Source organism: Centrocercus urophasianus, unplaced genomic scaffold (assembly GCF_019232065.1).
Source record: "Centrocercus urophasianus isolate 14NV4802_14NV808 unplaced genomic scaffold, USGS_Curo_1.0 seq_14, whole genome shotgun sequence".
Classification (NCBI taxonomy): domain Eukaryota; kingdom Metazoa; phylum Chordata; class Aves; order Galliformes; family Phasianidae; genus Centrocercus; species Centrocercus urophasianus.
Window position 1 is genome coordinate 37,686,282 of NW_024884586.1, and position 27,457 is coordinate 37,713,738.

Consider the following 27,457-nt stretch of genomic DNA (forward strand, 5'->3'; position numbering starts at 1 on the left):
AGACATATGCCACAAATTAAATGCAGTCACATCTAGATAGAGCCAAAGCCACCAAATACAGAGCTTGGAGAATCAAGAACTTTGGTGCAAGCTGATTTGTAAGTACCCCACAGTTGGGCTCTGAAGAATTTAGACATTTAGATACAAAGGCTTTAGACATTTCAAGATCTAGTTTAAGATTTCACCACTTCTGAAGGTACATAGCCCCAGAATTGACAGAACAGAACTTGTCCACTCTTCACTCTTTGGGCTCCACCACCCTCTCCTGCAAAATACATTTGCTCAGAGGATTCTGAGTTTAGACACTAACAGTGCTAATTTCAGACTGCGCAAATCAATCTGCGGACTGCTGTTTTTCCGCACATCTAACCTTTGAGCAGTAGGAAACTACTTGTGTTCTGCTATAATGAGCATCTAATGTTTTTAAAGCACTTCCTGGACATGAGCTAGTTAGTGTTTACAGGAAATACTCACATTAACAAACAGCATTTAAGCATATATGAAGTCAGTAACATAATTGAAGTGTCTTTATTACATTACAAACCTTGCTGTTTCCTCTACTCACTGATAAGTGTTTTTCCAGTCTAACTTCCCACACATCTGAGTATCATATCATATCCCACCTGGTGACCTGGTAAGGAATTGCAATTTATTATTTGTATAAAGCTTTCTAACAGTAAACTCTCCAGACACATTTCATGGCTGTGTTGCAAAAAGCAGCTTATTATTGTAAAGATATGCTTTACACAGTTAGAATTTGCTTTTGTGGCTGTGGGTATTACTCACTTCTCATTAATCTGGATATAAGGTTCCTCGCATCTTACTGGGTCTAAACATTTATATTCTCCTGGGATATTGAAACACGTTTGCTGTAGAGTGCAGGTGAAGTTCCTAATTTCACATTCATTGATATCTAAAACACAACAAAACAAGAGAAAAGCTAAAATAGAGGCGTATGCTTAAGACACAGCTGTTACTGTCCAATGTCCACTGTATGGCATTGACCAAAAATTCACTCTTGCACCATGAGAAGTAGCTTTTGATAACTGGTCCCCTTCTAAGATCGGTTTTTACCCCACTCATTTCTCCCTGTTGGAGTGCTCCCCTATGCAAAATGCTGCAGCAGTGAAAAAGAAACTGCTGCTCAAGCTCTCTGACCTTAGAGAAAGTGAAAACTAAAGAGAGACACGCAGCAGAGGGGAGAGCATTTGAGGGCTTCACTGCGTAGCTGTTTCTTAATCAGTAAAACCTTCCTCAGACCATTGCACCAATTGACCTCAGTGGGGCTGTTCATGTGATGACATTCTCACCAGAACCACATAATTGGCCCCTATGAGTATGTCACTATGCAATGCCAAGACTAAGAAATGGAGTCCTTGAAAACCTCTTTCCAGACACTGGCCTTGTTTTCTAGTCCCTCTGGGTTTTAATCAGTGCTGGAATGCTCTTACCTTGGCAGCTTCTGCTATCATCAAGCAGATTATAGCCCGAAGGACAGACACAGTAGTAAGAACCAGGCCCATTCACACATTCGTGCTGGCAGAGGAACTCTGAGAAGCTGCATTCATCCATGTCTGCAGTGGTAAAACAAAGTTTAGAACCTTTGGCTTCACAGTTAAAAGCGTAGTCCCACAAGCAGGTGGCCATCCAGGCGTGCCTATCATCCCAGCTGGAGGTTGGCATCCTCCAACTACCTAGAGCTCTGAAGCAGCCTGGCAAAATGCTGGTAAACAAGATCTTGGCTAAACTAAACCAAAGCTGCTGCTCAACAAGATGCACAACTCTGATTTATTTTTCTTTTTGAATACCTGTCACCAGTTGGCCATATTTTTAGTTCTGTTTTACATCAGAGATAGAGGTGCTCCAACTACAAAGCTGCAACTGTAATTTGTAAGGAGAGACTTGATGGTATTTTTCTTTTCCTTTTTTCTTTTTTCTTTTTTTTTTTTTCTTTTTTTCTGGAGAGCATATTTCCCTTTCTCAGAGCCATATGGGTCCCAGTAGAAATCCTGTAGCCAGCCCCAGCCCTGGCTGTTTTATGTAACCTAGCCTCTAGCCAGTTACTTGTAACGCGTTCTTGCAAGACTTCACAGCTCATCCCAGCTTGGGTCAGGCTTACTGGAAGGCCCAGTGATCTCCCAGATACCAAGGAAGCTAAGCAGTCTGTCCAATCTCTGATTAAAAGCAGTGTATGATCTCTTTTCCCCCTTTACTCATGAACTGACCAGAAATCATACGCCGTGGAACCGTGTTCAAATGAGAAAGATGAAGATCAGAGCTGCAATGGAGGCATGGCTGACTGAGAGGAAAACACATACAAAGGCGCTAGAATGAGGGAGGCTGCTGTTAATCATTTCCTTCTTTTTCTGTGCAGGGGAAGAGAGAAACAAAGACCAGAGTCCCAGCCAGGAACTCCCAAGTTCGAATTCCCAGCTCTAACATTGACTCTCCCAAGCAAATCACTTTCACTCTTCAGACTGAATTTCCCTTTCTTTTCAATTGGATTCGGTCCATTTATCCACTTCTGGTGTTTTGTACAGATGTATTGGAGAGTGTTTGAAGTCCAAATATGCTAAAATAGCTTTATGTCTACAACCACATAATCAAAAGAGATTAAGGGAACTCTACACCTGCACACTTCTGTTGTTGTGTCACCTGCTTCAGCAAGTTCTCCGAAAAAATCACCTTCCTGACAAAACATGGACCAGGGGCTACCTCCATAAAGAGACTGAGATATTGCCCAGCCCTCCAGGCCTCCTAGCCAAGCCTTCCAGCACCATCAGATTCATAGAACCTGTGCTCAGCTGCTGTCAAATGCTGGAGATAAAGGCAGAAAGGCCATATGTTTTTACTTATGAGTGACCCAGGGCAGACACCTGTGCTATTTCTAAATCCTTCTGCGGTGTTGCCAACTATTCTCACTGGGACTGTTTCCTTAGTGAGCCCCAGTGATGTCTAGCAATTCCTTGTGAGGTGAAGGAAGCTCATCCAGAGGAATATGACATGCTTGTGACAAGTGTTTTCTGGTATAGAAGGGTCAAAGGAAGGTTTGTACCTTCCCTCAGAACAAGGAGATGTGCATGAAAGAATAGCTTTGGGAACTCTAACTGACACACATACTGCATATCACTCTGTTTCTCTCTCAGAAACAGCATGTTACATCTGTTTACTGTAAATTAAAAAACAAGTATTTTCCAGTATTTTTTCTTCCAAAAAATATTGGCTGGATTCTCTAATTTTATCAAGCTGTGGGAACATTAAGCACAGAAATACATTTCATCTTCAATTAAAATAAAGCAATAAAATAAAAACAAAAACAAGAGGGGAAAAGGTAGAATGACATAAGCAGTTTCATCTGCTATGAGCTGAAAGATCAGCAATAACTGCTAAGAAATGGCACATTGTTTTTCAAGTGCAGACAGAGCCATGCAGGGGAAAATAGGGAAGGTTTAGGCAGAAGTGTGAGATCATAAGAACAAAAAGGGTACGTGCATTCAACAGAGAAATGGAAAAGTGCTTTATGAATGAGTATTTCTTTATTGTGGAAAAATGTTCTAGGACTGTCCCTAGTTTACTTGCTTTAGTAAGATTCCCATTCAGCATTGGAAACCATTTCCTTATGTTCCGCTGTTATCTTAGAGCTTTTCAATTTTTAGCTTAGTTCTTTAAAACCTTTTGCAGCCCTCCTCCACTGCGCTTTTCTTGGTATTTGCTGCATACTGTAACTGGAAGGAAGATCACATTAATTGCAGTTATCCTGCTGCTAATCGTACACCAAAGCAGAAGACTTCTACAAAAGCATACACAAAACAGTACACTGGAAAAAGAAAGCATAATAGAACTAAAGAAACCAAAACAATAAATAACTGAAGACAGTTACCACTGCAGTTAACTCCGTCAGCTTCCAGTTCGTAGCCAGGTTCACAGCGGCAGAGAAAAGAGCCATAGGTATTGACACAAGTCTGAGAGCAAGGGTTTTCTCCCGTACATTCATTCACATCTGCAGGAAGATAATACCCTGAATCAGTAACTTGTCTCCAAATTCTATTTTCAATTCATTACTGTAAGGCATTTCAAATGGATTACATGTATAGTAAAAATAATTTGTTTTGAAAAACATAACAACGTCAGTGTTATTTATGAGATACCAGATGATGTCAGAAAGAACGTGTTGGAAGCAACACACGTGGAATTCAAATATTTTGGCAATGTCTTAAAAAAAAATGACATGAAAGATAGGGTGAAATATTTATTATAAATGCATGTCTGTTTATCTTGCAACATTAAAATCATGGAAAAGATTATGTTATAACCGACCCGATACAAAATGCAGTAGGATAACCTTAGGAGAATAACACAATGAGGACTGATCCTTATGGGAACTCTGGCTGTGAGAAAACCATTTTTTATTCATTTAGGACATTAACAATTTCTGGAAAGTTCTTTTATCATTGTCATGTATCATCTTATGGAGAGGTTGTGTTGACTGTGATTCAGGTAGCACATCACAGCAAAAGCTGTTCTCATGCTCAGGACCCTCATCTGAAGCTTGGGTGACTCGGATGTAATTTGCTTATCTGTCAGGTTTCCTGTCTTAGGTAAAAGTGCTTCAGTTCTTGGTAATTTCAGTAAAAAATCTAGGGGGGTTGGGCCTGTTTGCATATTCCTGCTGATATACTGCTCAGGTTGCATCTGTACCCCTCCTATGTGCTGTGATGGCAAACAAATGTTCACAAGGGAGCTACAGAAACATCTCAGAGAAATCTATCAACATTTTCAAAGCAGTGCTGTGATAGTTACTTGCATGCTAAGAACTAAACACATTTTAACAGCGTTGCTGGTTAGGAGCAAAGATTTCAATCATGGTTAAGAATGCACAGTACCTTGGCACGATCTTCCATCATCGTTAAGGGTAAAGCCTGGGTTGCACGTACAGGAGTAGGAACCAGGCACGTTGGCACACAGCTGCTGGCAGTAGCCGTAACGGCACTCATCTATATCTATGAATGGGAAAGAGAAAAAGCAGAGTGGTTGGTGTTTCTACATGCAAATACAAAGCATCAAACATCCTGAATCAATGGCACCAACAACAGAGAAATAACAGTGCGGCGGTTACAGACCTAACAGCCAGACTTTCAGGTGATCAGACCGAATTACAGTTAAAATGTATTTTTGCTCAAAAGAATGCAGCACTGCATTTTTCTCCACGTCTTACATCTGACAGCAGATGCTATGAAATGACTGCCATTGCTGTAATGTTGAGCTCAATGCTATGTTATCAGAAGGCCCCTTTAGGCATTACCTGGAAGTCCACCTGACACCTGGTACTGCCCATCAACACAAACACAGCCCTGCAGCAAAGCTTTACCAGAATCAAGGGAGAAGAATGTTTTATTTCCATGCATACCAAAGCTACTCACAAAAAAAACCCAAGTATATCTTACTAAGTGCTCCTTTTTTTATTCCAGACTGGATGTTCTCAGAAGAATTGTTTTTCAATAGTCACATTTGCATTTTATGTAAATTTTTTTAAAAGATAAATTACAAGATCAAAAATGCAAACAATAAATTTGCTACCAAAATGAAATAGTAACTTGGGCTTAAATAAAGCATTAAAAATACATGCAGTCGACTGTTAAAAGTCGAAGAAAATGCTGTAAATTATGTATGCTGGAAGTGCTAGAAGAATTTTGTTCCTGGCCTAGGAACCGTAGTAGCTGTCACTTTAAAGGCTTTACATTCCCTTTAGTTTTTGTCTTTTGATTTATGGAGATTTTTTTAGTGGCTGCTCTCAAAGCTTTGCAGCTTTGCAGCTTTCCAGTGATGGTCTAAACATCGAATTCCTGTTCAGATTCTTCTTATGGGTGATTAAAATAAGATTAGAGCAAGTCTTACCTCTCATTCAACACCCATCATTGCTAATCTCTAGGGCCATTGTAATGACAGCAGAGAACAAAGCAGGTGCTGGAAGACCTTCTCTTTATAAATGCTTTCTGTAAGTATGACCATGGGAGATTGTTTTATTGAAAGAGCACATTAATTTTTTCCCAGTTTGAAAATAGAACTGTGTATGGAAAAACTGTAACTGTGTAAAAGGCTGTGGATAATTTGGAAAAGTGATGATCCTGCCATCTGAAAGACTCACACAAGAAGACACAGTTTTGAATGTCCATTCCTAAGGCTCTAAAGAGAGTAGGAAATGAGAGCATTTCATCAATGAAATGCTAAGCTAGGAAGACCAAACAAGTGTAAAATCTGCAGCCAGTCTGCTGTAAATAAAGTTTGGTGAGTAAAGTTCTGTGAGAAAAGGCACAGGTTTTGGTAGAGTGACCCTCATCACACATTCCAATGCACAAGAAAATCAAAATGACAGTATTTTCCCTATGGCTCTCATGCATACAGTTACATCTAGATGAATTCCAGCAGCTCATTATTTGTTAGCTAAATGCTTCCTGTTTTGGTGCAATATGTTAAGACTGTTTTGGGAAAATGAATTCTTGAATGACTTGAACTTTCACATGATTTGGTAATACTATAAAAACAACAACATTTTGAATCTGATGGATAAGTAGCTACATCCTGTAATTCAGCTTTACATTGTTGGCTTCAATAGCACAGTTTTGCCAAGTCTTGTGAAGGCATGCTGAAAATATCAAAGCTTTGGAAATACTCCCACTGTGTAAAATAACAAGGACATTGACACTTGGTTTTACCCTTAATACCTTTAATTTCCCACCACATTTCAAATAGCAGGATAACTCAAAGGCCAGGGTCAGCTCTGGTATGTACAACAGCACTAGGCTTGGCCCAAACTCTGCAAAAGTAACATTGGTTTTAAGTAAATTAATACCTCATTTCACTGACACATTGCATTACTTTAAATACAAGCACTGGATTTTGTGGAACTGTTATCTTGAGAGCATTGCAATTTTTGAAGGAAGAACTTTTACGGAGTTTCTTCTTGTAGGTGGTTCTTGTGGACTTTACTGTACTGTCTCTTGCTGTGTAAACATTACTGGGATTATTACAATAGACAGCAGTGTAGCTTTTTGTAAATGTGGTATACTAAGAGTATTCCCTAAGAACCTGTCTCTAAAAACTCAAACCAGTCCTCTGATTGCATTAAATGAACGGTCTTTAACTGCCTAATGACAGAAAAAAATTACCTCTTCAAGCCCAATGGAAAGTATGGAAAACAGGCTTTTTGGAAGTAAAAAAAAAAAAAGATTCTAAACAAAACTTGCTTCTAGCTCTTTGCACTACCCTGAAATAATCCACCCATGCATGCATAAAGTGGGCAACAGTAGAACATTATTGCTTATTTTAAATGGCATAAGCAGATTCTCAAATCAGTTCAGCAAAGCAGTAACTTCAGCTCTCTGGTATATCCATCAAGCAGCAAAGTGCTTTAGATCCATGTCCAAGTCCTGAATGATGCACACAATCCTTAAGTTTGGGCTGTAACTCGGAGAAGTAAATTGGTAACACAACAGATGACATAGAGCAAAATCCCCCTCCCTGCCCTCTCTCACCTTGTCCCCACCACAAATACCTGTGCAAGCCCCAGCTCAAGGTTAGCTCCATGCATCCACATATTCAGGCTGTTCCTCACCTCCAGTTCCTTAGTGTATGCAAGAGAATACAGATGCTCCCTGTATGGGCTGGTTATAGTTTCCTCTAACCTGGCAGAATAGAATGGCTCCTTTCTGACATTATAGTCAGCCTATTTTATTTATTTAATAATGCACTTAGCATGCATTCTATGATTCTATTATTTTCCACTTTTTTTTTTCTTTTTTTTTCTTTTTTTTTTCCCCAACAGGAATTACCAGAGATTAAGGAGCAGGTGGCTTGAAGACTTCATTTCCCTTCATTACATAACACTGATTCCCTGCCGCAGCCATGCAGACCCCCATTTAGCTGAGATAAGCTCTGTCCCATCAGCCTCCCCATGCCTGCAGCGTTAGGCAGCAGCAGCTTGCAGTAGTTAGTAGTTAGATGACAGTCCTGCACTACAACTGGTACTTGGGAGAAGAAATTCAGAAAACATCTGGAGAAGCTCCAGGACTGAATGGGCAGGGAAATCCCATTCTTCTTCCAGCTGAGGTGTTGTGACAGAATGGTCCAGCTCTGGATAGCTGGCAGGCAAACAGCCCACGCCCAGGGGAAAAAGTTATAGCACAAATGTTAAAAAAGGTTTTTTTGTCCTATCTCCCTTAGAGAGCTGTACCTAACATGAGCATCTCCTTTATCATCCCACAGGCATGTCAGACAACATGCAGGTCTGGGGAGACTGGAAATCTTTCCTGTGCTGTTTGTTAAAGGATGTTTTTTTCAGCAAGGCTGAGCTAAAAAGGATGAAAGGACATTGCTGCAAGAAAAATAATAAAATTAAAAAAAAAAAACTGCCTGAAAGCTGCAGAAACTGCACCCGTTGGTGCAGGTTGGCTGAATGGATTTATGAGCTTGTTTCTTGGTACTGAATAGTTATCCCTTCTGGTCTGGACTATAACTGTGTGAAAAGGACATGTCTGTTTGGGAAGAAGCCTTTTTGTACACATCCTCTTACATGACTATTACAAAAGGGAATGTAAAAATCCCATGTGTAACATAGCAGCTGTCGTATGGCACCTACATCTACATTTTGTTCCACCAGGGAATCCCTCTGCCAAGCATACTGTTGGCACTTGCAAAGATGAAAGATATTAGTTTCTGCACAACCATAGCCTTAACTCCATATTTGACACTCAGTGAAATGAGTTCAGCTATTCACAGGTACAGATATAAAACAGATATGCAAATCTCATAAGGCAAGAGGTCCTTACCTAAACACTGGCCTTCTAGCAGCCAGTAGCCTTCAGTGCAGGAACAGGTATATCCCCCCTCAGTATTGATGCAGATCTGGGTGGGATTACACTGGTGAGAATCGGAAGCACATTCATCAATATCTGCAACACAGAAATACAGCAATTAATAGTTGAAATGGGAACAAAAGGTTTGTCAAACTGTGCAGGGAGTTGTAGTGTGTACACAGGTCTGTGCGAGGAGACAATGTGCAGTAAACCAGAGAGAATGACTGTAACCTGAAGTAAATTCATAAAAGTAAATGTCAGATGGCAACGAGAGCTAAGTGTGCTCATGAAACCTTTCCCTTCTGCAGATGACCCACTGTGGAGAGCCTTGGGAAGGGCATGCTTTTCATTACTTCCACTCTTTTTTTGTCACTGCACTGGGATTTCCATGCTTTGGGACACTGTTCAGCCCTGGGCAGTGGCTGCTGCAAGGGATATGTAACTCAACTGCACAGCAAGAGCTGAGCAGAGGCTCGAGAGACACACAAACACAACCATCATGAGGATCAAATGCATACAGAATGTTGCTTCCTACCTTTACCAACACATAATATCTCACTGCAAATTTTCAGTCAGAAGGTTCAAGCAATATCAACCTTTACCTGAGAAAAAAAATGTATACTTCTCTAGAATCAATTTCCTGAAAATAGAACTTTTTTTTTTTTTTTTTTTTTTTTTTTCTTTTTTTACCATCCCCATTGTTTTTAATGTATTTGGCTTTTTATTACAACCCCTTAGGGTGCTTTGTTGTGGGCCTTTCTCTTTTTTCTTTTCTTTTTTTTTTTTTTTTCAGAGGAGGTGAATAACATTCCTACGTTTATATAAGCCAGGCCACTGGAACCTAACAGATTAAAAATGCCTTTCAGAGTCGTAAGTTCAATTTGAATTCTTCCTTGCTCAGTCTTTTCCCTGATATTTCTGGCATTGTGTTTGTCTCTAGATGTCAGAAGTAGAAATATCACAAGATAAATTGTGTCATTTTTTCAGCCAACTCAGATTTCTATGTTTTATTTACTGATACCTAAACTAATTTTTATTCCGGCATACCATGCACTGGCCTTCGCTGAAGTCCAATGTCATCTGAGCAATGTTACTCCCTTTATCACTCCCTGACTCTCATTAACCCAGACTTTTGTTGGGTCATGATAGAGAATATCTCACAATGCACTGGGCTGGATCAGGCAGAAGAGGGCAGGAACTATAACTCAATGAGGTGTAAAATCCTAGCAAACATGAAATAACTGATCCAGTCTACCACAGCAACATATCTAACATGTTCTGATATATAAATAAATACCTACACACTACACAAATGCAGAGTCTGGAGTTCTTATCTTCAAAAAATCTGTATCAGCAATTTACGGTGAGTTAAAGCTATTAAGATAACAAGAGTGGCACAGTTAGGGATAATTAACTATGTCAGAAATCTGTTCTCACGTCTTTATTGGCTAGAGGAAAGGCTGGCAAAATGGTGGGGGAAGTAGGAAAGCAGTAAGATAAGAAGTCTAGACTATAAGGATACATAAATATGTTATGCAGTTCATCTATTGCTTCTAAGATTGAGCTTAAGTTCTGGATCCTCCCTTTATACAGCATATCACACGTAATTGGTACTATTTGAACACAGATATTATCTAACCATAAATTTCGTAAGAATCACATTAATGTTTTCTAAATGAAAAAACTTTCTATTTGTTATGCTTACTTATTGTTTAAAGAGTGGGCCCTTGGGATCTAGCCAACCTTGCTGCTTCTAGCCTCTCCTGAACTTAAAAATAAGAAGAAATTTTATTTTTTCATGTTCACTGTTTCTAGTGTTACTAATAGGTGAAACCCAGCGGAGACAAAATGAGGCTCATGGTCTTACTGCCATGTATTGAAGACTGCAGTTCCTCTACTTGGCTGTGGTGTGTTTTGCTTGCAGAAAAAGCAATGGGTGGCTGTGCAATCAGTTTTGTTCCTAAAGCCATCTTTGTAGTAGTTTCATGAGCAAAAGTCACTCAAGAGAAGTAAGGCATCACTCCTCTTTTCATTGCTATCAGACAGATTTCTCCCTCCTCAGAAATAATCAGAGCCTTCTGGACATGTTTCTGTGCAAGAGGCTCTAGGTGGCCATGCTTGAGCATGCCAGATCAGATGACCTCCATAGATCCCTTTTGACCTTCAACTAGCTTTTGTCTCTGTGATTTGACTCCTTGCTTAGTCTCAGTCTTCACCTTCTGCGGTGGTCTTGGAGATGCATTTCCATTTGAATGCAAAATTTTTACAACAGAGGATACCTGTGGAGTTCCTGCTGCCTCAGGAAAACCTGATCAGCCTGAAGTTTTCCCTTAAAAATACCTTGTTTCTTCTCATTATGAGGAAATACTTCACTGACTTCATTAATGAAATTGTATGCAATAGGTATAAACAGCATTGCTAGTATCTTACTGAAATCTTTTTGCCTCTTCCTGAATGCATACAATGGTTCTACATTATGCATCTCTGTCTTTCTCTAAGATTGCTCCTTACAGTGATGTCCCATTAAACTCTGACAGGCCCAGCTAATGCAACCAGGTCAATAGTTTTGGGAGCTGTTTACATTACATCGGCTCACAAAGTTAAAGCTGATATTTGCACTGTGAGAAAAATATCAGTGCAACAATTCGTTACCCATTAGGTATCCTCTTGGAGAATACTCAAGCTGGGACTCTGTGTCTTGCTCAGGCCATTTACAGTGTGAAAAACAATGAGAATAAAATCAAAATTAGACATTTAACAGGAAGGGAAAAAGAAGTTATGTCAACTGGAGAGAAAACTAGCCATGCTTGGCCAACTCTGGCCCTGTCTTGGCTCTTGGTTATGCTGTCGCATACTATCAAATTAGCAGTTAACAATATTCTCTCATCTGACCTTCTAGTTGTTGCATTGGTATTACTGCTCCACAGCTAGTTACAGAGCAGAAGTCCAGTATGAAATTAAAATTTGACCTGAAGTGGGAACAGTTTGCATTGTTACTTCCCAAATGAATATTGAGAGCAACCACACAACCTGTCCAGACCACAGATATCTTCCTCTACAACATACCATGTAGAACAAACACTGAGCACCATGACTCAAACCCATGAGTTTTAAAAATCTTTGGTTTACTGACTGAATGAGAGAATAGGTTGGAGGAATTTCTACACACACTTGTCAAAAGGCTCTTGCTGCAAGAGCCTGAGCCCAAATATTCCATCACTCACCAATATCCATCCCTGTCTCTTAGCTCAGAATGTCCTCCTGAAGAATTTATGTTGGTGGTGATTTGGTCTAGCAACCCTGGCACATGATGTTTTGTTTACTTGACATTTGGACAGAGGTGAGATGGCTGGGGCATTGGGGTTTCCTTTAGGGACTGGAAGGGTGGAGAGAGTGTTTTTTACATTTCTGGTTGACTGGCTATTTTTTTTTGTGGAATGTGATATGTTGATGCTTTGTTTTTATTGGTACAGATTGTATTTTTAATGGATTGCAAGATGCCTAATGACTGGATAGATATCATTTACAGTGTCAAAATAAATACATGAACTAATTGTGTTCAGCATGCAAAGTACTAGGTTTATGTTTTATAATCTGTAAAAGCTAGTGGTAATCTTCAGATTCTTGTGAATTTAGCCATATAATAGAACAATGAAAGAAATCTTTAATCTCATTGTCTGGAAATAAATAACTATAAAAATAAGTTTAAAGCCATGCATATGGAAAACAGGGCAGTTGGAAAGAAAACTTAGCTATCAAACTGCAAGATACTACCACATTTCACCAGGGAAGCTAGCGCACAGTGACCTTTTATACTGACTCAATAACAATACAAGAAATCACAGCATAAAAAGTAAAACAATGCATCAGCTTACTGAATTAAAACCAGACATATTCAACGCTGGCCATATGGAATAGGCTAAAACTAGAAGACTAGAAAACTCAAGAGAGAATCTTACGGGTAGAATCATAATGTGAGTGTCTACGAGATATTCAGGATTTAGTTTTGGTCGAATTTTTTCCACTTTTAGGATAAAACGCAGAGGATCACAAGTTGGTGGAGTTAAGAACTAAAAAAGGGAGCAGTAAAGATAATTTGCTAGATATGGTCAAATGGGTACATTCGAAAGTTCATTTCAAGGCAGACAAATGCAAGGTCATATCAAGAATAAAAAATGTTAGTAATGAAAATAACTCCAGAGTCATTAAAGATAATAATTTGAACATGAACTTCTCCTGACACGGCACTGCAAATACAAACATAAACATAAGAATGTTGAGTAGACACAGGAAATTGTTCTTACCACTGTATATTGCATTAGTAAAATAATTACTGAAATACATTTGTGGTGTCAGCAGCTCAAATAGCGATATTGCAAAGAGATCAGGAAATCTCCAAAGAGCACTTCCAAGTCACAAAAGCCTGTCTCACAGCAAGACTCCATTTATTCATCTATTTTAAAAAGATTCATGGTATATTTGACACTGATTTATAAAATTCTGCATGGAAGCAAAGTTTTTAGATGGTCACTAAAGCTAGCAAAAGATAATGAGATGAAATGCTTACACATTTAGAAGACAAATTCAAAATAGATGTAAGGCACAAACATTAGCATTACTACTGATTAACCATTTGAAAAACTTAGCAGAACATATGTAGATGTTCCATTACTTTAGGGCCTTATACATGAACAGTATTTCTTCTCCAAAATGTGAAATAGAAAAAAATCATGCACTTGCAACATCAATTTATGTCTAAGGTTGTATGGTCACAATTACTGAAAAAGAGACTAGAAATTTGTAAAGTTCTTCCAAGTTACTTTTCCTTTGCAGAAGAGAAAAATAACTTCATTATTGCTCATTGTAAAATTATCCATGTTCAATTTTTCATCAAAATTTTCATTTGCAATTTTATTAATAAATTTAATTTTTAGTGAGAGGCACTGCATGTCTAGTGTTTGTAGAAACCGTAGAAAAAAATACTGAAAACTCAGAAACTGTTGATAACTTTCTTATGTCAAAAGATGCTAAGTCATCAACCTCCAGATGCTGAGCGCATTAATCACCTTTCTTTCAGAGCACATAGAACAATTACATCATTATAAAGCGTGAAACAAGGGCAAGAGAAAGAATGCAAGTTATCACCCCAGGTAACCTGTTGAATCAAAGAGCCAGATGACTAAACTGCTGCTTAGTGGAAATGGATATGCAGGAACTAGGAGACTGTTTGGCAAGCTGAGTAGGTTTAGGATGTGGAAAGCCAGGGGAGAAAGCCAGGAGGAAAGAAGAGAAGGAGCTTAGACAGAGAGGTGCTTAGGACACTGGCTCTCTAGAAAACTAGGTTCAAAAATTGTAGGCAAGGATGCTGTTTGCCTTTCTTGTACTCAGAAAAACAGAATTTCGTGCATAAACAGGACTTTAAGCATTAAAGAATACATCAGACAATAAAGTCCTAAAGATATGTTTCCAGCCAAAACAACACCGTAAAAATTAGCTGATCAGTTCAGACACAACAACATCAAAGTCCTGCAGGAAAAGACTTTATTGACAAACCAATGCTTTCAAAAGGAATAAAGGAAAAATATGCTGATGAATTTTATTTTGGAATTTTTGAGCACGTGGTTACATGCTATACAACAGAGAAAACAGACCTGACTGGAAAGCTTACAGCTTACTGAAGAAGCCTCATCCCAAGAATAATAGAACATTTAGGATTGGAAAAGACCACTAAGATCATCTAGTCCAGCTGTCAACCCATCACCACCATGCCCACTGAACCATACCATTCAGTGCCACATCTACCTTTTTCTTGAACGCTTTCAGGAATGCTGAATCTACCACCTCCCTGAGCAGCCTGTTCCAGAAAATGATTTGCACTTCTCACTGCAGGAGCCAGGAACACCTTATGCATCCACCTGTGCTGAAAGCAGTGGGCAGTAAGTACACTTATCTCTCCACAGGTGAAGTCCATGCTCATGGTGCCATAACTGATGCACTCTCTTTGTGACTGTCCCTTTCTGTGCTGGCTGGAAAGGTGCTAATGCCCCTAGCAGAGCGCTATCACAAAAAGACATGGACTTACCATTGAGCTAGAGCTACATTATTGGAGACTTTGGCGATTAGGATAGAAACTTCGCTTGGACACTGTATCCAAGAGGCAAGCCAATGTGGACAGAAGATTTCCAAGACGATATACTTTTGGCAATGTGCACTGTTTCGCAGATGGACTGTTACATTTTGTTCTATTTGGAACATATTTAGCATGCATGACTTCCTTTCTTAAGTAATGAATTCTTATAATAATGCACAAATTTCTGTGGGTCACAGAAGTTGCTATCGCTGTGCTTCATCCTTTTGACCAACCATTGTGAACAAGTTTTTACCATCACAATTATTTGAGAGCAATTAGCACCGAAGGGCTCGATGCAGTAAGGCTGAACAATTGTAAGAGCAAGGTCTTGCAGAGAACGTTCTGATGGAAGCTTTTCTTCACCTTCTACCAGGAGATATTGTTGTTCTGGGGTCCATACTTCCCTATTTTATTCCATTTTTATTTTAGTCCTGCCAATGTACCAACACCAACACAACCCCAGGAATTCACATTACTCTTGAGATACAAATTTCTTGCAGAGACTCAAATCTGTGAGCTCATTTCAGAATCTCTGCCTGCTGAAAAACTGAAGCTCATTCAGTCATTTATAACCCTCAGTGCTCCTTTTTAAAATAATACAAAGATTGGATGTCTATGTTTTGTAGGGGTAATTACAGGCCAGGACTAAACATCCGAGCTCAGTAATGTGGGTTTCAGATCCAAAATTACTTGGAAAACAGAACTTTCCCCAACTTCTCCCCCACTCCTTATTTGGACACTGAGAAATAATTTCCTCAGTAGTAGATTTTTACTCGGTGAAATCACATGTTTTCTCAAAAGTTTTTTTTTTCTCCAGATAATTATATTTGATAAGAAGAGGGAAGAAATAACAATGCCACATTCCTAAAGTGTAAACCAGAGCCAAATTCAAACTGCTGCTGTGTGGGGTCAGGGGCTTTTTCCAAGGACAACTGACCCTGCTGAGTTTGGACACGATCCAAGATCAACTCCCTAAACACCTGTTTAATTGCATATTTCAGTGTCTGAGGACTGGACGCAGATTGTTGAATTAGTTTTCTATTTGCATCCCACATGCATTACTGTTATTGTTTGACTTATAAAGAAGGATTAAAGTGCTTTTTTCACATAGATGGTCAGTCTGGAAGGGGATACTAATGTGAGCCACAAATGTGTACTCCTGCCTGGTATGAAAATTGCTCAACATGTGTCACAGGTTCTAGATCTCCTGCCAGCTATTGGAGCATTTCCGTAGCTAGCACACTTTTAACATTGCTCAAAGACAATAAACATCAGCTTAACTGTGAAAGGACTTTGCTCTCTGAGCACAGTTCCAGTCCTGCCTTTGTGGCTGAAGTTTGTAGGACAGCAATTGATATAAAGTATATAGCAATGGGGACAGAAGGGTGGCACCATCTTTCTCTTTTGCTTAGAAAAGTGCATTGCATGATTCAGTCTCAGCATCATCTTGCACGACCATAGCTCCTCACTATCAGGAATTTCTAAGATCACAGCTGGTTGCATGGATTCCTCCCACGAAAACCTCTGCATGAAAGTACAGTCTGCATGTTAATTTTGGAATTGGAAATAAGCAAAACTAGTATTTCAGTCGAGAGCTTGCTTAAGCATCAGAAGCCCATGGATTGAGGTATAACTGTGCCCTCCGAAACCATGATTTCCCAATCAACATTCTGCCCAACTAACGAAATCCATGGTCAATGCATGTTATTTGGGAATCTCAGTTATTTTCATGTTGCACTTATTGCTATTCCAAGTAGCTGTGGTACAGCAGAACCAGAGTGACCTGAGTATCCTATAGAAGCAGGGTCAAGAATTGCTAGCATTCCAATTCCAGTGGCTACACTGCACCTGCTGAACTAAGAGGTACCAAGCTGCTGCTGCTCACATCAGTGGTTTCATCTTCATTGGCAGCAAACATCTTTTTCAGCTGTACAAATAGAATGTTACTGTTCTATTGTCCCTTTCTCAGAATGACCTATTTCTTACGATCTGCTACACTGAGATCTGCTCATATGGTGGTGAGAGCATTTACTGAGAATAATCCCAGCTGCTGGGAGGTTATGTAAGTGACACTTTGTATTGCAATGGAAGAGAAAGAGGAGTGCAATACCAGCCAGCAAATACACAGGCGACTGAGACACGAAGGTGTACTTCTAGCAAAAGGTCCTTGCAGTCATCCTTTTGCTGCATTGCTTGAAATAATCTCATAGAAGTACCTCTAGAGAAGACTTGCAAAATTTCACAGAAGTAAAACCATTAACACTGAAGAAGTAATTTTTTCCTATGGCTAAATTGTATATTTTTTCTGCAGTTCTTTCAGATAGTTTTAAAAGACCATGTCAGAAGGAATATACTAGAAGTACAGGAGTTTAAAACTATTTATAAAGCTTTTAAACATATCTGTAAAATGCTATTGGCTTCTTCCAACAAATTCTTTTAAAGACTTTTCTGTTAGAGAACAGAGCATGAGAGAACTAAAAGAAGAGAACTGCTATTCCTGCTTACACTCCCCAGGGAGCTCTGAGAAATCACTAGCACAAATAGTCCAGCCAGCTGGTTTAGCCAATTGGTGGTCAGTTTACATTTCCTCTAATAAGTGAACTTCTTGAATGTACATTTTAACTGAGTCATTAAGAGCTCCTTTTCCAAATGTTTTGGCAGGCTGAAGAGGTCTGAGACTGTGAGTATACCACAATAACCAGTAAAGAGAACAGCCCTACTTATAATATAGCAGGAGAAATGGATCCAAATGGAGTCAGAAATTAAAGTCACAATGAAAACACAGAGATGCAAATCTCCACCTATGGGGCAGGCAGAATCTTTTAGTGAAAGGATTGTGTTTTTTTCCATCAAAATGCATCTTCTTCTGACATACAACATGGCAAAAGCTTTAACCACCACTCAAGCATGCTGTGCAGGCAGCTGTGAAAGTTAAATATTGCAGACCTGAAAATGCAAGGGATCTCCATTATCGGGAACACGAGTAGTGATAAGAAATTGATCTCTAATTGATCTCACACAAAACTTCAGCATTCATCACCATCGTCTCATTTGGGAATGGACTGGGTTCAAAGCAGTTTGGCTTGGCAACACAAGGAGACTCTTGATGAAAGTGACATTGCTGTAGATCGTCTCATGTCACCTAACCTATTTGAGTTAAAAGCACACACACCAAAGACTGTATTTTGTCTTTCTTGAGAAATCAAAGACTTTGCCCCCCTGAACCTAGCTGACCAAACCACCATGAAAAAAAACCTGGCCATACCATGAGTGCTAACAGAACATGCCCATGGACAGTGGAGAGGTTTTGTCTTGGCTATAGGAGCTCTGCAGAGCTGATTGATTATACCTGACTACCTGACTCAAGTCACACAGCTGTCTGCCCAAACTCAGACATGAGCTGTGCAGGCAGTTTGAAGCTGTGAACGACTTAGGATGGGAAAGCTTCACATCTTGGCCCACAGCAGCAGTCCTTGCCAGTTGCTCTAGGAGAAAGCATGATTGACTACGAAAAAAGTGTTGTGATTGGCACTAAGGAAGTTGAGCAGCCTATCAGGAAAGAAATTTGTTTCACATATTTCATCCAAATTTCAAATCTGTCCATGTGACAGCATGCTTTATAATAATCTCAAAAGTATCGCAAAGCCGAGGTAATTCTTGTATAAATGTTAAGGCCTTTTGGGCTCTTTTGTAAGCAAAGATTGGGTAGTGGACAAAAGCCAGTGGAGAATAAAAATCCTTGAGAATTATCCTATGCAAATACTGGCTTCCAAGCTCAGACAGCTGTGTTCTCATTACTGTTAATAGCAAAGAGCTATGCATGTTGGGCAACATTCCCTTTGAGTGTATACATAGCAAGTAATCTATTTATTTATTTCTGTAGTGGTGATCATTGGAAAATGCCTATAATCCCTGCTCAAGTAACTGGCTTTAACTTAGATTTGGCTGTTTTATAGTGATTGAGCCACATTTGCTTGGAATTCTTCCTTACAATGTTCCAAATTTGCTGCCGTCCAACTGGGTTGCAATTCTTCCCAGATAAGTGAAAATTGTGTGGATATGGGAGATTTGGTTTCCTCTAGTTAGTGTGTGATGTGGATGTCTACTGGCAATTCTCCTGCCTTCCTTACTCTCTGTCCATGGCTCCCTAGAAAAGGATGTTTCATCTGAAAGAGCTTTTTCCCTTCCTCTGTCCTTGTTTTTAATTTCATTCAATTACTTTCAAAACATAAACTAGTACAGAAATTTTCAACATCTGTGCAATCTCAGGAAAAGGGCTCAAAGCAGATGTGCCCAGCCAGTAGGATTCATCAGTCAATAAATTGAAGAAGGTATGGGGAGATACTCTTCCTCTCTACTGATTTTGCCACAAATCCAATGTGTTCATCTGGATGGCCTTGACTGAATTTGCACTCAGTGAAATGAAGGATTCACTTTGCTGAGATAAAGCCCTTCTCTTCTGATTATTCCTTGTACTTCACTCTACCATCTTCCATTCAAAGACATTACATCAGTTTAAGATCAGTGCAAGAGCTCAAAGTCTCTTCTAAATCAGTGCTAAAACTCAAAGAGAGTTTGAGGCACAAATAAACTAAAGGCTACATCCAATATCAGGCACAGGCTCCTGCACTTCAGGCACTGAAGTCACAGAATTGCATAAGACTTATCAGGGTGACCTAAAGAAGCCATCTGGCCCAAGGTTCCTCTTAATTCAGGAGCAGTTCAATCAGGCTGCTCAGGGCCTTCTCCAGCTAAGTTTTCAGTTTCCCCAAGGATACAGCCTTTAGCCACAAGCTTTATGAGCCTCTCTTCCAGTGACTGACCATCTGCACAGTGATGATGCTTCCCCTTACATATCAAAAGAATCTCCTGTATTGCAAATTTTGCCCATTCATGTTCACATGCACTTTTGAGATAAATCTGGCTTTCTCCACACCTCACATTAGACAATAGAAAATAGCAAGAAGCAATATCCCCTTGCCAGCCTTACTTTCTCAAAGCAAACCCACCCCAGAACCCCGAGAAGACTCACGGCTTCACATAAGCATCTTAATTTAGCCAGGATGCAGTGCTACATTCTTTTTTATTTTTACCACGACAAAAGCTTTATCTCTAAAAACCCAAATTCTACTATCAACTGAAGTCAAAGTTAATTTTCCACAAGTTTTTGCTTCCAGCAAATTCTAGAGAACTTCTGATTTGATCTTAATATACATATATTTAACTTTGATGTCATAACGCTTGTACCCAGATTAGTTGTAAACCTTGTTATCAGTGTGGTTCACTTCGGCAATATTTTGTGAATCTCTGCTTAAACTACTGGAAACTGTTAAGGTGGTCTCCCACCAAATGAACTATTTCATTGGATGTACTCACACAGATCTGAATGCTTTTGTCCCCAATGCTCAAAGGCTAGTCCAACCTCTTTGCCCAGAATTCAGAAATGTCCAACTAGCCCTAAGGGCCGAACGTGTGGCTGATCATATCACAGATATCACAGGATGTCCCATCAGCTCTCACAGACCCCATGAAAGCTCAGAAAGATGCGTGTTCACACTGGACTTTCTCAAGCCAAAATGGTTCAATTCCAAGTGGCCTGGCCTGAAAAAGCATGTTCTTTTCATATTTTTTTTTTTAAAATGAAGTAAATAAATAAACAAAAAAGTCAATGTTCTCAACCAGCTGGAACATTTAAAGTCTGTGGTTATTCCTGGAGCAAATTTCTCCTCTTACTCTGAGTTTCCCATCATGTGGACCTGCTCCAGCAAAAAGCTAAATCGTATTTTTTCCTTTATCGTAATACTTTCCCTTTATTAGCCACTTATTGCTAAAAGGCATGTTTTAGAAGGCCCAACCTTCAGCACAGACCACGTCTAGAAGTTGCTTGTGCAATTAGAGTTTTACTATTTGCAGTATTTCTTATCATTTCTAATCATATACAGCAGACTGCACTTAATTCAGCATTTCAAGGTCTTCTCTGAGTCAGAGGGAATGATCTCGCAATGGATCATGCATTTCTGAAACAGTTTTATGTCCCAAGCATCTAGAGGTGAGCTTGAGATTTTAGTGGAGTAGTGTGTGATGGAATTTATATCTTGTAATGATAGACATTCTCATCAGCTTCAGAACATACTTATTTCACTTAGAATTTTGCCCCAAAATGCATCTTTACTGACTGAATAATATAAAACAGCTTTGTACTACAGCTTCAAATAGAACTTCTTCATGAGGAAGAAGACCTCTTCCTAAAGCTACAATTATTAGACAAGACTGCATGAAACCAACAGTTAGCTATCAGTATGGGCTGTCCCATCACAGAGTCAGCTCTGCTTTTGGTTAAAATAATTTCAATCTGCTTCTGGATTAAACTCCAAACACAATATTTAGTGATTTGCTGGCAGCAAGTGTAGTATATGATGCTGTGCTCTGCCTTTGAAATAAATGAGAGATCCAAAGCTGCTCCAGTCTATGCCTGGTTTGGGATTCCCCAAAGGGGTTGCAATAGCAGGAAACCAGCAGCATGCTTCAGCTTTTGGACGGCACCTCCTCTCCCTGGCCTGGCTCCTGCTCCAGGAGTAAGGAGTGGCAGTCTGGCAAACTGACCTTGCACTGCTCCAAGATCCCTCCTTCGGAAGGAGAGCCCTACGCTGCTCATCTAAGCTATCTCAGTTTTGCATTCCTTCACCACAGTGACAATAACTGTTTTTTAATGGGTGGAGGCTGTTACCCATGTTAATGAATTTTACAGTGCTAGATAAAGCTAAGAGTTTTCTTCTGCTCCTCCATACACATGGAAGCTGGAAATATGTCAAAAATACAACATAAATTTACCCATTAATATCTGTCCCACCCTCAAATGTTCAAGACTCTTTTCTCGCTGACTTTTTTTTTTCCAGGCAGCATTTAAATCTTTTTCCTGATACATTTAGTACTACTCTACCACCATAACATACTGTACGTCTGTGCAACCTGACACATCACAGTGTCCTAAGGGATTTTACTATGTTCAGTCTAAAAATAATTTTCCCTCACTTTAGCAAATTATACCTTACATAGGAATAAGCACTTTTGTACCGCCCACCATAAACAACTGTTTCTCTAACATTTGCAGGTCCACCTTACCCTCAGCTTTATAATACACTTAACAATCTAAATCAAAATGACCCTCTTTAGTGCTCCTCAACTTACTGCTGCTCTATATTGAGATTTCCATAAACTTATCTACATTTATCTGGTAGCAAAGTATTTACACTTAATGTCAATAGATAGGGTGGTTCTCAGCAGAAATGTTTCAAAGAACTACTCCCTCTGTGTTCTGAGATGAGAAGTCTTAATAACACCGAGAAACTGCTCAATGTTAACTGCTCTCAGTATTATTGCTTTCTACTTTTCCTCTTCCACCAGAGAGCCATGAGTTAGATTATCTTTTCATCTACTGCTCGGTTTCCAGTCCCTTAATTTCCTGACCACAACTCTAGCTTTTCTGAACTCTTGTTATTCATAGATATTCAGTCATCCTGTTCTCTTGTCACCTACAGGTATGTAAAGCTTATACCACAAAACCAATTAATGCCTTTGATCCAACCAGCACTTTGCTGGCTCAACAGCTAAGGTTTCATTTGTGCAGTAGAGTATGGGTTCCTTTTGACTCTGCATTTTTGTGAGGCTCCCCTCGCCCCCTCCTCCTAGGCTCTCTCTGTTTAGCTGAAGAATCTCTTGCACTTCCAGCTTCTGAACACCTCACAAAGATTAGTGGATTTATTCTCAGTGTAGTGGCATGTTAGTGATGTAGAGATGAGCCACAGAAAAACTAAGGAAATTTTTCAGAAAGCATTAAGCTTTTGTACATACTGCACTGCTAGGCACCCAAATGAAGACACAATATGCACCCTGATTTTCAGAAAGTGCTGAATGCTTCTGCCTGAGTTTCCAGCTGGATACTCAGATACTGAATTCCTCAGACAAATGGTTAAAAATGAAAGCAATATTGAGTAAAAAAATGAGAGGTTGTACTAGCAGCCAGTGGCAAAGGGCTGCAGGACAAACCAAAGGACGTTTACATGTTAAACTTCCACTAAGAATGGGGTCAGTGAGAGCAAGGGCCCTAGAAAAGCTTTGAGAACCCAAGTGTTCCTTCCAGCTCTCCCATGACCTATACTACCAACCTACCAACTGGAGCATCTTCGTCCTCATAATGCAGCACAGCCTTATGCCACTGGGCACCTGTAAACATAACTCATGGCTGAGATGAACTAAAAGCAGAGAGGGTTTTGCTGGTGTTAGAACTGAAGATGGACTTCAGTGGATTTTGTCATCCCCAATGGGCAGCACGCCCCAGGCAAGAGGCAGAGCACTAAAACTTCTCCCCTGAACTGGACCAGTGATGTGTAACTCCCATTCATCTCCTGGTAGCTTTATTTTCTTTGAGAAATCCTCTTATTTCATTGAAGTACTAAAATGGGAAGCCAGTCAATTGGCAGATGAAGTGGTCAGAACATGCTAAACTCCACACACTGTCCAGCAAGCACTTATATTTCTGCATGGCACCTCTGCCATGGGTCCAGCGTCCACAGGACAAGACAAGGGAACAGTGCCAGCAAATTACCTCTGCCTATACCGTCTGGCAAAACGTACTGCCCATGTGGCTGATTTATACTGGTAAAGGAGCCAATTCATATTTTCTATATATTTTGGCTTAACATCTTGATTGTGACATACAGCCATGGCCAATTTCAGGTTGGAACCGAGAATAAAGAAACAAAGCTCACCCAAAAAATATAAGCAAGAGGCCAAGACAAACGGTGACTTTTAAGTCATTGAGAACACTGCCATCTCTAGGTACTGTGGGTGCTGCAAATACATGCAGAGATTAACGTGGGCCCAAGCAGAGCGCTCGTGCTATTAACAGCACTGAAAATAAATAAGCCTTCCTGTTAAGGAAAGTCACTCAATTCTATCATTCGGCACTGAACGCTGCACATCATTCCCCAGGGATGTAAAGAAGGAAGCACTCACACAACCCTAAGGCTCCCAGCAGAATGTTATGCGTGGACCATCACCCACAGCCAAAATAGACACTACAGCTAAGCAAGAGGAGTGCAAGCCACAAAGCCAACAGACTGAGGAAGGGTACTTGTGAAGTCTGTCGATCTTCCAGCACTGTTAAGTGACTCATTTTCTTTTAAGTCCTGTAATTGTGGGCCAGTTTGGCATGACAGCTATCCCACAAAAGAAAACTCTCAATTTGCTCCAAAGCAGACAGAGCTAATCGGTACATTGTGGCTGTAACTGATCTGGCACTGCTGGAATCTCTGGAAGTTAAGACAAAATAATGGCAAAGCAGCCACAAGACCCCACATATCAACCCTCTTTCAGTACTGAGTCTAAGGAACCACATGGGATTGGAACGCCTGAGGACATGGCAGGCTGGGCACAAGTACTGCTCCTCTGAAATGAATCACATGCAACATCCTGCCATGAGCTCTTGCTGACAGCTGAAGTCTGTGTATTATCTGGCTTAAAGCCCAGTTGACCAATAACCCCCCAGTTCAGAGACCAAGCTTAAGCAAAGCCATTAATCCAGCTGCAACCCTGTGAATAAGTTAAATCTCTTGGATTCTCTTTCCCTCTGCAGTCTTCAGTGCAAGTGAGATGAGATTCCTGTGTTCTTGCTGCCTTGTCACCAAAGATATCATGCAACTCCAAGGAAAAGAGAAAGCAGGAGCGTATCATGAAATAGAGCAGACAGTCTACAGAGATGCCAACCTTCCTGAACTTGGGCTGCTGACTATCAAGCAATTAAATCAGTATGATTACAGTTCAGTCAACTTCAGTTGTGGCTATAATGTAGACACGTTTATTTCATTTTCCCTTCTCTACAGCACTGCAAGTAATACAGCCTATCAGCGATGCCTGAAAGGCACTGAAATGCAGAGTGATGGACTTACACCTACTATTAGGCTTTGCCATACCCAGGAACATCCTGTTTTTCACTCCAGTACAAAGAAATGCCATTTTCTTAATATGCCAGCTTTCTTGGCTTATATGTTTCTTGGTTCAATTTTACTCAACTCTGTGTAAGTACTAGAAGCTTCACAAATAAATGAACTATTTGCCTGTGCTTTAACCACTAGACCATACTCTTCCCACACTGTACTTAGCTAGGAATGAAGGAAATAATCCAAGCCACAGATGGCTCAGTTTAACCTACAGACACATACAGCAACCTTCTCTATCAAGTGAACCCCTCCACCACAAATGGTCACACTTCAGTGAAAAGCAGCATTTGCACGCTTATTCCCCATTTAAATTCTGCTGGGTAGGATATGCTTATCGGTGCAAGTTCATGTAGGAGTGACCCTCCTAAGAAGGAAGTAGCTGGCTCTTGCCTTTTCTCAGCCCCAGCCCATCCTCTACACTGGTTCACTGGTTTCTTAAGAGAGGAAGGAGCTCTGAGCGGTTTCAGATGTACCTTTCCATCCATTAACATCTTATGGCAGAGCCAACCATGGAAATACTCAAGATCAGGCTGGATGGGGCTCTGAGCAACCTGATAGAGCTGTGGGCGTCTCTGTTCACTTGCAGGGAGAACTAGATAACCTTTAAGGGATCCTTCCAGCTCAAAAGATTACATGATTCTATGGGTAACTCACAGTTACCTTCAGAAAGACTGTTGGGCTTATGAATCAATCAGACCACCAGACCAGAAGCACTGAGTCTGGACCCAGAAGAATAACTGTGTTTGTCTAGAGCTGCACATTGTGGATTTATCCACTAGAAGTATATCTGTACTGTGCAGTGTTAATGATCCTTTTTCAATCAGTCCCCTGGCATATAGTCCCCTGTGTTAAAGCACATAGTTTGTATTTTCAACATCTTTACTTTACCTGTCTTGTCTCATCATTGTGTTAGATAATCAAGGGACAGCCATCTTGAGTTTTGTTAGAACATGAAATGAGCACAGTATAAGTAGATGGTGGCTGAAAATCAGCAGGGTCAAATTGCCACTGCAAATTTTGCAGCACAGATATTCTTGAAGTAAATGGAAGGTAGTGAAAAACTCTGGCACTTCACCTCTACTCTGATCTATCCAATATAAACACAAACAGAAATGCCCAGTGATAGCCAACCAGTCTAACACACTAGAGAAGGAAGTTCCACATGCCTCACTTTGAGCTTAACTGTTGCAGGATTATTAAACAAGGCCTTTTTTTGCCTGTTTCCATTTGTTTGTTTTTTTAAAAAATAGTTGTCAGGAATCTACCACAGCAGCTATCATCCATTGTGAAATTATTCACAACCCTGAAAAAACATATTTTCAATTTAAACAAGAATCACCCAGCCCCAACATATACAGCATGTTTGTCAAGAACCAAATCCTCTAGCCCAAGTCTTAGCCATCAACTACAGCTTCTTGTGATTTTTAGAGGCAACTTTTCTATTGCAGTGGTAGTATGAGGTTCTTATTTGTATTCCTCCATACAATAGCTGTCAGAAAAAAACATTTAGGAATAAAGGCTAAACATCATGGCCCTTAATTTAATCAGGAAATGTAATCAATTACATAACTTTTCAGGAGGCTGCCATGAACCTCTTGCAGAATCTATTCTCATGCAATCCTTCTGTTTCTAGTTAATTTGGACATGATGGCAGTGCTGCCTAACAGGCATAATGCACAGTGATCAGGAACTGGCCTCTGAAATAGCAAGACTAATTAGCTGGACCAATTAGGGTTAAAGAAGGCAATAGCAAGAGTTGATTCCATTTGTATTTCCTTTACACAACTCCTTCCAGGGCACCATCTTCTTGCTGCATTTCCCTCCTTTCCCTTCTGTTTCTAACACCATAGAGGTCACTGTAGATATGTTACTATTAGGAGACAACCTGGCTTCATGGCTAAGGCATTGGATAAAGAATTCTGGGCTCTAGTCCCAGCACAGCCGTTGTCCTGCTGCAAGACCTGAGCACCTCATTTCACTTTCTTGTATCTTCATTTCCCTCCTCTCCCCCAGATACACACATCTGGTTCCATGATTTTACTTGAAAACACATCTAGGCATAGGCTGTTCCTAATGAGGTTGTGCACAGGTCAGGTCATGATTGCAGGCTTGGATGTGGGTTTTAAGTATGCTTGCAATAATATAAATGATAATGATGTAAAATCCATCTGTGCAAAGGTGATTTTTTGAAGGAAGTAGTTTCATACCATGAACTTAGGACCAGGGATCTGTAGCTGGGGAATGTAGGAGATTCTGGCATTCTGAGAAATAAGGAAATGTGAAGTAATGACTACTGCACAGAGAGGCCTTCAAGAACAATTCTGACTTATGATTGGAAATAGCATCTTTCAATGTCCCTGTTGTTTTTTTTGTTTTGTTTTGTTTTGTTTTCTTGCTTCTTTTTAGTGTTTGTTTCAAAAATGAAGATGATGTCTTTTTCCCCCTATTTTATTTTTTTAATTACCTCTTCCACTGTC

The 27,457-nt window shown here is 40.0% G+C and overlaps 1 protein-coding gene across 1 annotated transcript in view; it reads right to left on the bottom strand.

Annotated features, from left to right (window-relative positions):
* The window catches only part of FBLN5 (fibulin 5), a 46,304-nt gene that overhangs the window by 9,113 nt on the left and 9,734 nt on the right, over positions 1-27,457 (bottom strand). Inside the window, exons 5-9 of the mRNA XM_042814313.1 lie at positions 8,826-8,948; positions 4,884-5,000; positions 3,881-4,000; positions 1,452-1,574; positions 787-913 (exon numbers count right to left, since the gene is read on the bottom strand). Coding sequence (XP_042670247.1) covers positions 787-913; positions 1,452-1,574; positions 3,881-4,000; positions 4,884-5,000; positions 8,826-8,948 — 610 coding nt within the window. The remainder of the gene's footprint in view (positions 1-786; positions 914-1,451; positions 1,575-3,880; positions 4,001-4,883; positions 5,001-8,825; positions 8,949-27,457) is intronic.